This window comes from Pseudomyrmex gracilis, unplaced genomic scaffold (genome assembly GCF_002006095.1).
Source record: "Pseudomyrmex gracilis isolate BER0280 unplaced genomic scaffold, ASM200609v1 scaffold_96, whole genome shotgun sequence".
NCBI classification, from domain to species: Eukaryota; Metazoa; Arthropoda; class Insecta; order Hymenoptera; family Formicidae; genus Pseudomyrmex; species Pseudomyrmex gracilis.
Window position 1 is genome coordinate 104,162 of NW_018020680.1, and position 15,952 is coordinate 120,113.

Consider the following 15,952-nt stretch of genomic DNA (forward strand, 5'->3'; position numbering starts at 1 on the left):
GCGACATTATCGAGAAATGCATCGGACGTTGATCGTCATGTGAGAGAATATTTATTGACTTATTTCTGACTATACAGATATGACTATACGGATTATTAATATCTTCACACTGATGGATTGTTACTTGTCACAAAGTTGTTGCGTGCGAAGATTAAGTGGAGTACACGCGACGTATGATCGATTTTGTATTACACAACGCAGGAAATTTTGATAAATTACATTGCCGTATCCGAAATGTTAAAACACAGAACACGTGATTGTAATATAATTTTGAATCTCTCTTATACGCGTAGTATTTTATTTATTTATTATTATAAAGACTGTTTGTTTGTCGGACACGTTATTTCAAAGTGTATGCAATATTTAAAAATGACAAAATTATTTAAAACGTATGTACATTTTTTTCTATTTTATAAAATACGAATTTTAATATACTCTTTGTAACTTTTAATGGCTTTACTGATCAACTTGCTTAACAATTCCGCTGTTAATGTTTTACAAGTGTTTTTATTTGATTTTTTGCACATGTTACTTCAGATTTTTTTCTTTTTTGATGTTGCATTTCTTATTTACAACACTTCACACCTACTAAACAAAGCGTGTCACTCGTTCTTTTCGCGCGCGCTCGCGTAATTATAACGGAAATTTTTTATAAAGTGTTGTGTCGGACACAACGTACGTAAGAGTGCTAACTGCACTTTGATGTTACTTGCAAACTACAGAAGATACATTGCGCAGGAAAGAGAACCTCATCGTCTTTCTGGCGGAACATGAATTTATGACGTTTTTCATGCGCAATAAGGAACTGGCCCTTTCGAGAGGCGAGAGAGGAGAAAATTTTTAAAGGGGCGACCTGGCGCTAGAAAACAATGGCGCGAGCGACGAGGGTGTTCCTGCGGCAGAAGAGAACGCTATTTTTCTCGTCCCTTTTACATCTGGTCTCTTTCCACTTTCTTCGCATCAAAGCGAGATAAAAGAGCGAACACAAGCGCAAGTGGTACGTCCGCAGTAAATTCTCTCTCTGATCCTCGACCGATCCTCGCGGAAAGAATTATTAAAAGCGAGGACTGCCACCGCACTCCGTGCAGTCCTTTACGCGAGTTCCCATAATGCGTTGTATAAGCAAGAGGACGTGCTTTTTACTAAGCCACTCGTTGTTATAAACATTGTTACAAAAAATTCCATTAATTTAACGTTACGCTTCTTCTGTTTGTTTTGCAAAAATTCCACAAACAAAATTTAATTCTCTCTTTAAGTTTCTTATTAGATTACACGCGCGAAGCTTTTTTTTATTGCATAATTGTGTGAAGGAAAACAAATCTTGCGCACGCGCGCGTATTTTACAAAAAATTATTCGAAGAAATAATAATAAAAAAATATATGCGAAGATTCTCCCACGCGTAAAGAGACGCGAACTATTCGCAGCAATAATTTCTTCCGTAAAATTTATTGTATTTGTTTGCTTCTCTGAATGTTTTCAGGATGTAGGAACGACAAGATTCCCGGTGCACAGGATAGAATGAATCGTCGGGACGACCCGCTGTTACGGCAGCATCATAGCCGTTTGCTGCAATTGGCCGAGGCGACGAACATCAAGCCTGGCCGTGGCAGCGGGAAAAGACGCGGACAGAGACAGTCGCATTTCGGGTCCAGGTCGGTTCGCAGTTTGCAAACTCGCCAGAAATTTGTTTCAGACAATAATTAACAACTAATGAGAGGAGGTCATTGACAGCTACTGCTGCGCGTTATAACTTTGTACAAAATTATTGCTTAGATGTTTTCTTTTTTCTCAAATCACTCGCTAATTCTTTTGAGATTGGAAGATGAACTTTATTTGAACTTTATTTGTTATTAAAATTATTATTTTTGAAACATTAAGTTGTGTTACTTCACAAAGAGTAAGAAACTTCAATAATTGAATTATTTTAATAATTTTACTGTAAAGAAGAGGAAGAGCTTTCTTCGCAAATAAAATTTATCTTCTCTCTGAGTTAAGAAAAGTGATGAATATTTCCGATACAGCGCAATGCTGTTGGTTAAATTTCCCCAAGTGCTAAATTTTATTTGAGAATGCAGAATAATTTATACACATATTCATATTTCTTGATTATTTCATTTTATCTAAATGGTTCCTCACGCTGGTTCCAAGTCGCTTTGTCATGTATAACCGACAACTGTGATCAATTGTCGGAAGTTGGCACTGCGCGTGCATTGTTACAGCAACGGCGGACCCAGTCGCGGCGTGACGCTCCAGGATATCGTGAGAAGCGATCCTGGATACACGCCGAACATCGAGCACTTAGTGTTTCCGGAACGCAAAAGCAGCAATCCGAATTTGGCGGTTGTTGCCGATGGCTCGCCGCCAGCCAAGCCCAAATCGACGAGTTCGGGAAGGTCCAGACTCGCCGAGGTCTTTGCTCGTCATTACGCGCGAGGCTCCTCGCAGGATTCGTCCGTTGCGTCCAGAAAGAATCATGTCAACGTACGTATATATTTGAGATTTATTTATTTATTTATTTAAACTAAAACAGTGAAGTGATTAATAATATTTTGAGAAGAAATAAAAGAATAATATTTAAATTTATTTATTTTATTATAAAAAATAAACGATAAATTTTTAGAAGGCATAAATAAAAAAAAAACATTTAATTTTTTTCTGATATTTTCAAAATTTCTTTTTTTACTACTTATCTTACTCAATTTGTTTTAGTGATCGATATCGGGCGCAGTTTATTTAACGTTATTTATTACGTTTTATAACGAACTCACACATATCTGAAATTTAAAAAAAATATTTTACTGCATATTGTTTTAAAAGACCCATTCATGTGTGTGGTTTCAATTGTTTGCAATACATCGTAAATAAATAAAAGCAGACAGGCAGTTCTAAAATTGGCCGACACGTTATTGGTTCGCGTCGAATAATAAAAGTCAATAAAACGATACGCACGTTCCGATGTTCGGGCGAGCGACAGATCAGTCGACGGGACGAGTTCTCTCCTCTCTCACGCGGGACGTGAATAAAAATACTTTCATCGACATACACACCGCGAAGTTGCGCCAGAGGCGCTCGTACGTGCTTCGCCCGTATTTGGAAGTAGAAACGGCCGCCCGTGAACGGCCGCGCGCGAGTTTAGTCCGCGATCGATGTAACGATAATGGTGCCCCTCGCGAGAGCGAGACCCCCTTAGCGATTGACACAATTTCGTAACGATCGCGGCCGGCGATAATGGCGCTCGCTAACGACTCGCGATTAATAAAAGAATCTAACTGCGAAGAAGAGTAAAACTTGTGAGAAACTATTATAATATAACATTAAGAGAACCGTGTTTTAGAAATTTTCTTCTCATTAAAACTTTTTTCCGGAAAAATCTCGAAAATTCAAACGAGGCGAGTTTTTTTTCAGCAAAAAATCTCACGGAAATTATTTGAATTATATTACATTCATACCATGGCCCCAAAAAAACTTAAATTAAGATAAAAATATTTTCTAAGCTTTTATGCGGATCGTTATTGAAATAATCTTCTTGTTCAACGAGTTAATCGTGTATATATTCGGTGTGAAATTAAACAGATCTCGTTTGTAGTTGCGCTTCGCACACCTTGCGCCGAATTTACTCAAGTTTCGCGGCAAAGGAGTCGGAGTTTGACGTAGTAGCTTCGGCCCACATGTTTTCTTCTGCGCGCCCACGAGGAATGGCCTTGGATTTCGGTTACAGAGCACGTCGCTGGATAGTGGGAGCACGATAGGTCATCAGCCGGGGCCCGCCGGGCCCACGGTGGTGACGCGGAACGCCGGACGCCGCTGGCTGTCGCAGAACTCGCAGTCCTCGAGGCAGCACTCTACCGAGGACGGGGTACGTGGGGGAAGTGTGGGCGTCGGAGGGCCCGTTTCGACCTCGTCCTCGAGTCAGGCCCCTGGTCAGGCCGCGCCACCCGCTTTGCCGCCGCGGCGAGTCAGTCCGGCCGCGGACGCAAGTGAGATCGCCAACGCCGCGGGTCAAATCTCACGTGTCGACAGGTAATGGACAAAATCCGCGTGTTTTCTTTCGATTTTTCTTTCGAGCTTCGTCAAGAAGCAACGTCCTAGTTTTTTTTTTTTTTTTTTTTTTTTTTTTTCAAGGTTCATCAAATCCGAACAGCCAGACAGCGGAAGTGAATTCAGAATAATCGCGCAGTGCTTTCAGCATGATGAGTTTTGAGATGGTAGAACGATAAGGAAAAATTCGGGACGAGACGGAGGCGGTTAGTTTTGCTCCGTGGAACAGTGTTGCGCGCTTCTACGTATATATCAGCGCGGTGGAAGAAGAAGAAGACATTTCGGTACGAAGGAATGGTCTGATCCCCCGCGGAGTTAACGTCCGTATATCGCATCCGACGAAAAACATTTTGTTATCCTTCGCTCGTGTTTACTCTTTCCGCTCCGTGTTATACGCCTAGGCCGTGCTTCGGCGAATCATGTTTACATACGATGTAAGTTTCATGAGGCCCAATGGACCACCACCGCTGGAGGACCACTCTCTTTCCGCGCTACTTCGCGCACTAGGATACTCGTCGTCGCGTCCAACCTGTTTACACGAAGGAATGTAAAATTCATTGAGCACACGCGCCGAATTCACAATAAAGGCTGGGCTCTCGTCCGGGAAAGGAAGAAGAGTGACAACCAACAATGTTCTGCAAAGAACAACTAGAGAGGGTTTTCGAGTATGTCACGTCATAGGACATTAAAACTATCGAACTTTTTAAATCAATTAAAAGAAATTTCGTCAAAAGACGTTTTTTTTTTCTATTCTGCAAATATTTGCAGAAGGAAAATTTTACAATCTGCGATTTTTAATGCGAATTGAAAAGGAGAGAACGCTTATTTCACCTCGCTGCTCTCTGTTCGGTTCGACAGACTGGTCCGATTAAAAAAAGAACGGTTTTATTTAAAACTCACGGCTTCAGAAGGAAGCGAGCGACTTCATCTTATCATGTCGACGAAGAGGTAAATATATAATTTAATCGGGGACAGGATAATTTTGTTCGCGAGCGCGATAGCGACCTCCCGATTCGATCGGCGCTTCGTTTCGTCGACTCCATATGTGGAGCGATATCGACACTTTAGAGGTTATTCGCAGCGAGCAACACTCCCGTAATACTCGCCTCGTCACCTAGTTTCGCCGTACAGACATACGTCTTTAACCCGAATCAATTAACGTCTCCATAAATCATGTCTCTCCGTGAGACATGACAGCTCGCGCATAATTCAATAAATTCTGTATGTCGTGTTTTAATACAATGATTCTCTTTTTTTTTTTTTTTTTTTTTGAGGCTCTCTCGAATTAAATCAAAGCTTCTATAAAATTGTATAACGCAGTTTATGTCTTTCGTTTTTTTTTTTTTTTTTAAGTCGTCCGTTTTGTCTCGTACTTTTTAACGTGCACAATTTTTCTGTATATAAATATTCATTGTCTCACCGTTGAGCACGATATGGATATTGTTAGACGCGAAGGACAGAAGCGAATAAAGATACAACGAGCGCGGGAGAAATGTAGACAAGCAAAAACGAGCGCATCCATCTTACTTGTAGACGTCGGCGTGGGCGAGATACTTCCTGTGCCGACTGTCGCGTAAAATTCTCCGGAGACTCTAAAGTGCACCGCACGAGTCGATTTTCTTTTTGCGATGTAACAAAGCAGAATTCTGGATCATTCGATGATGGCAAATCAAAGGATTAGGAAAAATCGGGATATACGTCGGGGAGTTTGCGCAATTGCGAGAAAAAAAAAAGACTCTTGCAGTTCGATCTGATTTACGATGCATAAAATTATGCGAAAAAATGAAATTACAATATATTTTACATGTGAAATGTATTTTTAATTATATAGATCTTACACTGAGGGAAAAGATTTTTAAAACATATTTTAGGTTTTTAAATATATTTTCTTTTTAATTATATTAATTCTCTCTCTTTTGCTTTTGATTAAGGAAAACTTGTTTATTTTATTTAAGCAAAATATTTAATTTTAAATATTTAAACATGCATATCACATTATTTTATATCTGTGCATGTTTTACATTTAAATATTTTTTATAGAATATACATTATTATTTAATAATTGAAATATATTATTTTTTAAACCTGAAAAATTCAAGTTTTTTTTTAACTAATAAAAAATGTATTCTAGGAAATATTTTATAAGATGAAAATATAAAATATAAATTAAAATATAAAAATGTGTTGGTTACAAATTATATATATGTACATATTTTTATAACCTTGTGCTAAATAAAATTAATAATTCAATGTTTTTTTAACAAATCTTTTGAATACAAGCAGATACGTCGTTAGCACTTGCCTAAATAAATAGTTTTCTTGAATAAAATAAAATTGTTTTGTTTCAAAAGATAATGTTTTCCTCAGTGTATTGGTAACTTATACTTTATATTTAATTTATGTTTATAAATGACGTTTCAACAAAACACTAGGTAAATAACGCAATCTTATATAAATCTCGTAACTTATTCCGCGCTTTCGATATTACTCAACGTACTTCTCGCTAAGACAGAATAAAACTTATGTTTTATAACTCAGCGTGTACACGCTAATCGACTGTCTAAAACTTTTATTTCGAGGATAAGTGCGTTCGCGCGTATCAATAAAAGTTACGTATTATCTTCGGTTCCTGTCGAAGTCCTTGCGAAACTCGAAGGGAGGAAAATTTGTATTGCAGAGGTCCGAACGTGTCGATTCTTCATCTCCGCAACGCGTCGGTGGACCCTTGGGAGGTTGGCTCTCAAGGCTCGTCGTACAGCGTTGGCAGCAACAAGAGTCAGACAGCAGGCGGCAGAGACAAATCCGGCGGGAACGCGCGCGGTTCGTACAGCCGCGGCAGTTCGATACCATCCCTGAAACGTCACGACACATCCACGTCGACCACGTCGAGCCACAAGCAGCACCGTCAAGACAGCCATGGCCAGGTAAGAGCCGCCGGAATTGCACCGCGCCCGTCAAACGTCATCTATAACGTCGCGGCGAGGTTGCATCCCTTGCCTGTTTATCCGCGAAATCGGAGATCGAGCGAAGTCTCGAGAGGATAACTATGAATATATCGTTGCGATAAATATTAATTGACGGTATAAAGCGAGATTGAACTGATTCTCGATCTCAACTCACTTCCGCTCTTGAGCAGAGACGACGAAACATTTAAATCACGATTGAAGCGTTGATCAAAATTCATGGAAACGATTCTATATGTGTTATATATTCGGTAATCAGTTTTTTTATTCCGATCATTACAAGAGAGAAAGGAGGATAAAAAAGGATAAGCGAAAAATAATGACGAAATCGCGCGCGCACAAATTCAACGTAAATATAATGCTATCTTTTCTGGAAATTACCTGAGCTAATCTCGTCATGAAACTCGGTCGTGTTGCTAAAAAAAAGTCAGACTTAAATAGCTTAGCTTTTTTGAATATAACAAGCATTAATGCAAAAACTAGTTCGTCGTATTTGTCAAAAAAAGAAAAAAGAAACTTTGAAAATCAAATAACAGATTTTACGTTTTAATTCTATTTAAAAAGACAAAAATGCACAAAAATAACAAAATTCGCACGATAAAAAAATCTTTTGTACAAAGTCTTAAAATTGTTATTGCGGAGTTGTCTTATACCGACTGTCATATCGACAACTGAACAGAAATTTTTAAACGATATAAACTGAATTGTTTATAAACTCAAAACTGAGAATTTATTTATTCAACACACACACATAATGAGTTTTTGCATGATATACGAAAGTCGAACAATTTTTATACGCGACCTAAAACTAGAATATACCACCAGCACAGCTCACTTTACGAATCTGTGACAAGCGGTAGCAAAGCAAAAAAGAATCTCTCGATTGACATACATTCGAATTATGAATAGTTAAACGTGACACAAAAAGTAACAAAAAAAAAAATTGTAAAACATATCTAAAGGAGTAGAGAGAGAAAAAAAAATCCTTCCGTACAGATTTCCTCGAATTCCCGCCGACGCGAGGCCGTGAATTCCTTCTTGTCGGGCAACAGCGGCACGTCCGGCGAGCTGTTCATCAGCGGCGACTGCAGCCGCGAGTTGTCGCCCGTACGATGGTGCGATCGCGAGGTCGACGGCGTCTATCTCGGCCGTTCTGGCTGGGTTCAGGTGCAACAACGATCTCTGGACGAGAATCGTCGCACGAACTACGACAGCAATTTGGTGACTGCGACCACCGGCACTTTGCCGCTGTCGCGACGGACGGCTGTGAAGTTGGCGGATTATCATTGCAACAGCGAGCCCGGCAAGTGTCCGCAAGATTACTCCCGAACACTAGACTCACAGCGACCGGACTATCTGGCGCTGCATCACAGCCAGGACTTCGATTCCATCACCACTAGCGCTTGCACGTCGCCCCACAGCATACCCGAATCCTTCTCGCCGCCGTCGATCACGCCGATTATCTCGCCGCCGCCGGCGTTCCAGGACGCTGTAGCTGGCAAGAAATCATCGTCCAGACACTTGTCCGGAGGACGTAACAGTTACGGCAGCAAGGCGCCTTTCCTGCCGCGATCGAACGCAATCGTCGACAGCGATATCATCAGTCCGCCACCCTCGCCGCCGCCGCATCAGGTCAACTGGAGCTCCCTGCCGTCCAGGAAGAATTCCGCGATATCGTCCAGATCGAAGAGGCAGAACCACACCAGCCAACAGCAACAGCAACAACAGCAGTATCGCATGGCGCAAGCCAAATCCCTGGAAGACCAGTCGTCCTCCAGACGATCACAGTTCGCGCAAAGATATATTGAGTCGTCCAGCTCGTCATCGTCGTCAATGGGATTCAGAAGTCTCGACAGCTGCGTCACTAAATCTATTATGCCCAGCTTAGCGGAAAATACTGATTCTTCGGTCGAAGGGTACGTGACAGATCGTTAATCGCGATAAATGAGCTTGTTAATTAAAGGCGTTCGTCGATTATAAATAGCCGCACTTAGTCTTGATTAAAGCTATTCCGTAGATTGAAATTAATGTTTGCGATGATTTTTATCTAAGTTATAAACCAATATGTTTGAATATATTTATATATGTATTTTAGTACGTGAGCAAATTAATTTTTGATAGAAAATTCATTTGGTAAAGTTATTGACAAAAAAAAATCAGAAGAATTTTCAAGTTGAAAAATTTATTAATTTTTCAATGATAGATACGACGATGGCGACGAGGATGATAATCCCAGCTCATCCTTAAACCTCAGTCTGGTGTCGTCATCGGCTCTCGCGTTGAACTCGTCCACAGAATCGATCCGCGCCAACGGCGAACGAATTTCTCCCAACAGACAAGGGTAGGCAATATAAAACCGACGCGAATTGTTTTGACAGGACTTTTTAATATATAATAAGTTTTACGTCTAGGAGACTTCACAGAAGCCAGCAAGGACTCCGGAGATCGCCGGGATCCTCCGAGTCCGGGAAGCAGATGTTCTCGCCTTCCTCGTCGTCATCGTCGTCCAGCAGCGAGGGTCGACAGGGACGATCGCCCACGCCTAACCCCTTCAGACGCAGCAACGCTTCGCGACAGCATCAGAGCGCGAGGACCAATCAGATGTCGCCCGATTCTCATCAGTCCCGGGTCAGGAGATCCAGAAGTCTGCAATTGCCGGAGAAGAGATCACCGGGAACGGGCGGACCGCAGAGAGATCATCCCCGGGAGTCGAATGAGGGACACAGAGTGGTCGTGAAGATCGTGAACGATCGAGGAAGCGAGAGGCCGAAGCGCCATGTTCTTCAAAACAGTGAGTATATACACACATTCTTTTGAATATTATATACATTTATGTACTTCCGTACTTTGACAAACTATGTGTACAATATGACACGTTATATATATTTTATTCGAGCATAGATGCTCAAACTTCGTTGTTGTGTGAAGCAACTCTCGTGAACAAACGATGCTCACATCTCGAAAAATTCTTGCAGCGAATTATTTTATCTCATGTAATTTTTCTTAAATATTTAACGTCGAATTGAGAAAACTCACGCAACACTATTTTTGAATTTTTCAAAACATATGGTTACTGCTCTTGTACACGTACACGCAAAACACGTTCGAAACCAATTTAACACGCGAGAATCGAACGAGAAGACGTAATTTCCGAAGAAATCCGCGATTTAAATCAAGCGGAATGAAATTGAAATCAAATTATCTCTTGCAATTTCTTTCTTCTTGTCCATTGTATTCGATCGTTTATTTTTTGTATCTCCAGGAAAAGCTCAATCTACCGACGACACTGTGAACGAGAATCTTCTTCGCGAGACAGAAATGGTGACCGAATACCTGTACGGTACTCGAAGTCGCGTCGTGCCGAGAAGCGCGCTATCGAGTCGCTACGAGCGTCGCGACGAGAATCAAGAACAGAGACGAGGAACTTCCAACACCTACGACGTCTACATTATATCCTCCAAGCAGCAACAGCAGCAACAGCAATTATCAAAAGCATCCAATGCCACGCAGCAGCAGCAGCAGCAACAGGCGCAGCAACAGACGCAGCAACAGACGCAGCAGCAGCAGCAGCAACAACAACAACAACAACAACAACAACAAAGACGACCGCGCACGTTGCAAAGAGGCGCAACGACGCCGAATACGAGCGCTCCAATCGCCAGTCAAGATTTCTGCATCAGTCCGGACACGAAGCTGCGCTGCAACAGCAGCACGTGTGACTTCTGGCCTCATTGTTCTCAAAGAGAGACTCTGTACTCGCCGAATCAGGCGCCACCGGTCTTCATGAAAGTCTCCCAAAGCTATCCGGCTCATCAGAGATTGTCCACTGACGCCGGAAGCCACCGAGGCAGTGCCAGTTCGTCGCCGGCTTCCCTGGAACGGATGGACGATCGAGAACTTCGCGAAAAGGACAACGCGAGAAAGAGGAGCAATCAACAGAACAATTCCAAGTATCAAGAGAGACCCAAAGGTGTCTTGAAGCAAACAAACAGATGGTCACCGCTCGAGGGATCCAATGGAAATGGTTTGTAATAATATTATTTATTATGGTTTGTAATAATATTATTGTTACATATATTATCAAAATATGTTCTACTCAGCGAGAATATAAGTTCTATCAAATACCAATCTCGAACTATTTACAATGTTGCAGAGAATATAAAATTACAATGTGTCGATGCAAACATCAATAAAAGCTTTAATCAAGTAGTTACGATAAACACACATTACAATTGAGATAAATAATAACAATGTCAATTAACGAAAACTTTTTCACTTGTACCAAACAATTTGTAAGCAAAAGAAAAGATTTTTTAATTCATAAACACACAATTTTATTTATGTTTTTACTCGCATGTTTTATTTATGTTTTTACTTGCATATTTTTAAATAACAGGATCCGGAGTGGAGAAGAGAGATCAAATGCACCACCGAGTGTATCGAAAGCCCGATTTTCCGAGTTCGTACGAGAACGCCGACAGCAAGGACAGAAGAGTGTCGCCCATTCAAGGAATGAACGTCAGCAGATCGCCCAGCAGCGGTCCGATCGCCTCCTCGTCGACCACCACCTCGTCGTCGTCGAGCAGCGATATCTGGGTCACCACCTCGGATCGCACGGTGACGAAGAGTCCGCGGAACGCCAAGAGCTCCGGCGCGTCCACGCCGATGGAGGATGCCGTGATCGGCTCGCTGAAGACGCTGATCGAGCCGCCGAAGGACGGCACGCTCTCGAGACCCGGCAGCGCGCCCACCAGAGGCGAGGATTCTCTCACAGCCAACGTCAGTCTGGATCCCCATCAGCGATCTCTATCCCTGCCCAAGTCCTTTCTGACGCACAACACCGAGTGAGTAGACGAATCAACAAGATTTTTTATTTATTATAATAAAAAACAAAATATGGCATTTTTCGCAAAGCGTGGAAAATGTCGCATCACTACGCTCGCTTTCGAGAACGAAGAGAGAAGTTTTCAGAGATAATATCATTTAAAAAGCTATTAAATTTTGTGTTGGAAAATATGCGTTCAAACGTTCATTAAAATTATGAATCTCCGTTTCTTTTAATTTTTTTAAATGAGGATTTTAACATATTATTACACAAGAGAAAACTGCGCGTTCTGGCAATTTTCAAATGGAAATCACCCGAAGCGAATGTGTGTGTGTGTGTGTGTGTGTGTGTTAAGCGATAAAAAGCAAAACGGTGGAGTTCCATTAAAAACAAACATATTAAGACAAAAAGAAATATCCATTAGAAACCATTAAAAACAAACATATTAAAACCAAAGAGTTACAAACAAACACACGCGCTTATACGGTGCACTTTTCGATGATCGCGAGACGACTCGCGTCGCGTCCCGATAAGAGGAACAATCCGAGTACGTGTACATCGCGCGGCAGCCATCGTCGATCGAATGGAACGACGAAAGCAATTTGGTGACAGGTGGCCCGACTGGCGAATGAATTCGCCTTAAATGTGGGTACGCGCTCGCGGCCGCGTTCGTTTAAATCCTGCGGTTAAGTTTACTAGGTTGCCGGGCTACCGTGCCACTCGCGCGCACTTCGATTGCACTGGTAATTGGCTCCCGATCGAAACCCCGTCGGGTATTCCATTATACGTGCTCCGCATGCATATACGCGTGTCGTAGGCGGCACACGGTCTATCTTTCGCGCGCATCCTTGGGATTAGATTTAAGCCCCCGATACGGATGTTACGATCGGAGCGCGCGCTTATTAGCGAGAGCTCCTTAGCTCCTTGAAATCGATATCGTGCCGCACATACACAATTCAATTCTTCACGGGACTGAAATCACGACGATGTGCGATTAAATAAAAAGTGTCAGATTTCTTCTTCATTTTGAATACAAAAAAAACAGTTTCGATGTTTACGTCAAGCTCTGAATATGCGCAATTACTCGGAATTTCATTACTCGGATTTTCGAAATTTGTAAACAAGCATATAAAAAACATAAAAAACAAAAAAAATATATATGAAAAATAAAACACACAAGATAAAATATTAGAATTTCTTCTCTCTCTCTTTTTTTTAATTTGCAATTTTTGAATTAGCTCTCTCTTATTTTTCGAAAAAGTTTTTATGACTTGCGCGCGTGTGTCGAATTTATACAACATATCCGATTTCGCTGCTAAACTAATCGTTTGAATATAAATAAAATACGGATTGTTTTTTTTTTTTTTTTGGTTTTTTAAATTTAAAACTGTTGGAGATAGAAAAAATCTTGGAATTTATATATTCGCGAATGTAAACCGCGACACGGATCTTTCACAAACCATGTCTGATCGACCGACTCGCGCACTATCGAACTTCAAAACTCGACATTATGCGCGTCTAGCTCTTCGAACGTTTTCGAATCCCCGATAGTTAATCCGGTAAGGGTGAAGTTTCTTGCGAAGAGTCCGTGTTGGTTGCGACTCTCTTCTTCTTCTTCTTCTTCTTCTTCTTCTTCTTCTTCTTCTTCTTTCCTTCTTCTTCTTCTTTCCTTCTTCCCGAGTATGAAAAGTTTCGTTTCTGTCGATCTCTTCCCTCTTGCGGAGTTTCCTGCAATGTCGGAAGTCGTGTGCTCACAAGTTTGCTGAAGCGGAAGTCGCGTCGGAGAGAATGTTGGATATAACGTGAAGAGTTTCGGGAGACTACGTATAGTCGAGCCGATGGATATGTGAATTCCATGAAAAGTTCCGACAAATAAGATCAAAAAGTTAAACATTTTAGATTTTTGGTTAAATTATATTATATATATATATATATATATATATATATAATATTCTATCAATTTTTTATTAGTATATATACTTTAAAGTTTTTGCAATAAATATATCTTTTTAATTGTTTTCACACGATTGTAAATATGTTAAAATACTTGATATAAAATATTACAAAATCGATTAAACTTTTTCCTCGTGAAAAAGAATCGTTATTGAACAAATATCACTGTTTTTTAATAAAATAATCGTGCCTACGACTAAAAATTATACAATACGTGTGTGTGGCTTAATTTTTTTTCTGGTCGTAATGTATATTTAACGCGTAAAATATATCGGAAAATATATTGGAAATTATTAATAATTCACATCGAGATCGCAGCGCGTTCCTCTAACAGATCGTTTATTTATATTTGATGAGTGTATAATGTATATAATAGATTGCTATTCATCTATCAAGACTGTAATGACCACGTTCACACGTTGCGCAGATGGCTGCCATAAATATCGTCTAGGAAAAGTGCATTATATATGCGTTTGCGCGTATATACGCACGTGTGTGCGTGTGTGTGTGTGTGTGTGTATGCGCGCGTTTTGTGACATCCAGTAAATCGCGTACAACACAAACTGTACTCGTCGAGTGAAAATATCGATCTTTATCTAGGCCGTCGAATCCGCGCTTCGCGCCGATATATGCGCGCGATGGCCGACATTTATTAAATATATTTATGAAGTGTGTGTTATCTATTGAGAGATATCACATTCCGCTGTTCGCGACGCCATAAAAGTGTCAGCGCTCGATGTATCACGTCAATCCCTTTCTTTGCCGGAGATCCTCTTTCTTAGAACACCCCTTAACCGTTCTTATCTCTCTTTCTTAGAGAGACGACTCGGGTTATTCCCTCGATGAGAACGCAAGCACTGAGCAAAAGACCTCGCGGATCATGAGTGATGGTGGAATTTTTTCGCGAAACGCTTATTTAAGATTATCGACGGTTCTTTCGCTCTTTTTTTGTCATTTATAAAAGATACCTACATGTTTACATATACATAGTGGCTTCAAAAAGTATTGGCACATAATGGCTTGGGGTTGTATTGTCTTATAATGGAGTCTTATAATGGAAGTTTAGCATTTAACGAAGAAATTATAAATGCTCGAATGCATATCGTTGTGTCGCGAGATAATTTACTATAGAGTGCGAGATTAAAAACTTATTTCGTATTAAAAACTTCAAGAGAATTGTGTATTTTTTATAAACGCAAGTGTGCCAATACTTTTTTTTGAGTATAAATTTTTCTTTTTTTTTTAACTTGCTTCAATATTAAGAGTTCTTGAAAAATATATTGCTTCCGTGTATCATAAGATGTTAATGGACATATTTTTTATTAATATATCACTTCACTATATAAAGATATTTTTTTAAATGTGGGTGTGCCATTACGTTTTTTTGGATCCACTGTATATAGAGAGATGTTTTATTTATTTGAGATATAAAAATCAAAAGCATACACACAAGAAATATATTATTTTCAAAATAATTCAAAACAATGTGTGCCATTTACACACTTGTTATACTGTCAGTTCATCAATATTCGAATTTGACGTGCTCAAATGTCTTTATTATTTTCGACTAAAAATATACATTACCGCGTAAAACACATATTTTTTTGCTCTTTTTCAATAATGAAACTTGTTTTAGGCGTTTTTTTTTTCGTTTTTTTTTTTTCGTTCCGTATTTGCCAAGTTCGTCACTGGTCAACGACAGCCAATATCTCACGGTCGGATAAACTCCATTCTCGCTTCTGTAGTGGATTCCTGTAGCGGAACGACGCCTACGTAGTAGTTCGAAAATCCCGTACGTGGGTGAAGAAGCCGTTGGCTTCTCCCGCTCGGCAAAGTTCGATTCCGCGTCATATATCGACGTCAACCGCGCGCCACGCTCCAAGTATTAATCTTCCAAGGATCGTAATTCGCGCGACAGGTGGTCGGTCGAATTTTAAGACATCGACCCTCGCCAATTACAGATGAGAAAATCATTGTCTAATTGTTCCGCGAATCCAACGCGAATTAACGCTTGAATCATTCGACTAGCCTCAAATTTGTAGTTTGTTTCCAAATGTGTTTATCAATGTCTCTCTAGCGAAGATCAAACAGTCTTTTTTTCATTTTTTTCGCATCTTACAGCTTGTCTCTCTCTCTCTCTCTCTCTCTATATATATATATATATATATATAT

The 15,952-nt window shown here is 40.4% G+C and overlaps 1 protein-coding gene across 1 annotated transcript; it reads left to right on the plus strand.

Moving 5' to 3' along the window:
• Nucleotides 1–971: 971 nt before the first annotated feature.
• LOC109855713 lies at nt 972–11,850 on the plus strand. The gene is made up of 10 exons (XM_020430238.1): nt 972–997; nt 1,482–1,653; nt 2,221–2,482; nt 3,720–4,021; nt 6,717–6,963; nt 7,999–8,918; nt 9,206–9,343; nt 9,414–9,793; nt 10,265–11,026; nt 11,399–11,850. The coding sequence occupies exons 2-10, from the start codon at nt 1,520–1,522 to the stop codon at nt 11,848–11,850; spliced, it is 3,597 nt and encodes a 1,198-aa protein (XP_020285827.1). The 5' UTR covers nt 972–997; nt 1,482–1,519.
• The last annotated feature ends 4,102 nt before the right edge of the window (nt 11,851–15,952 follow it).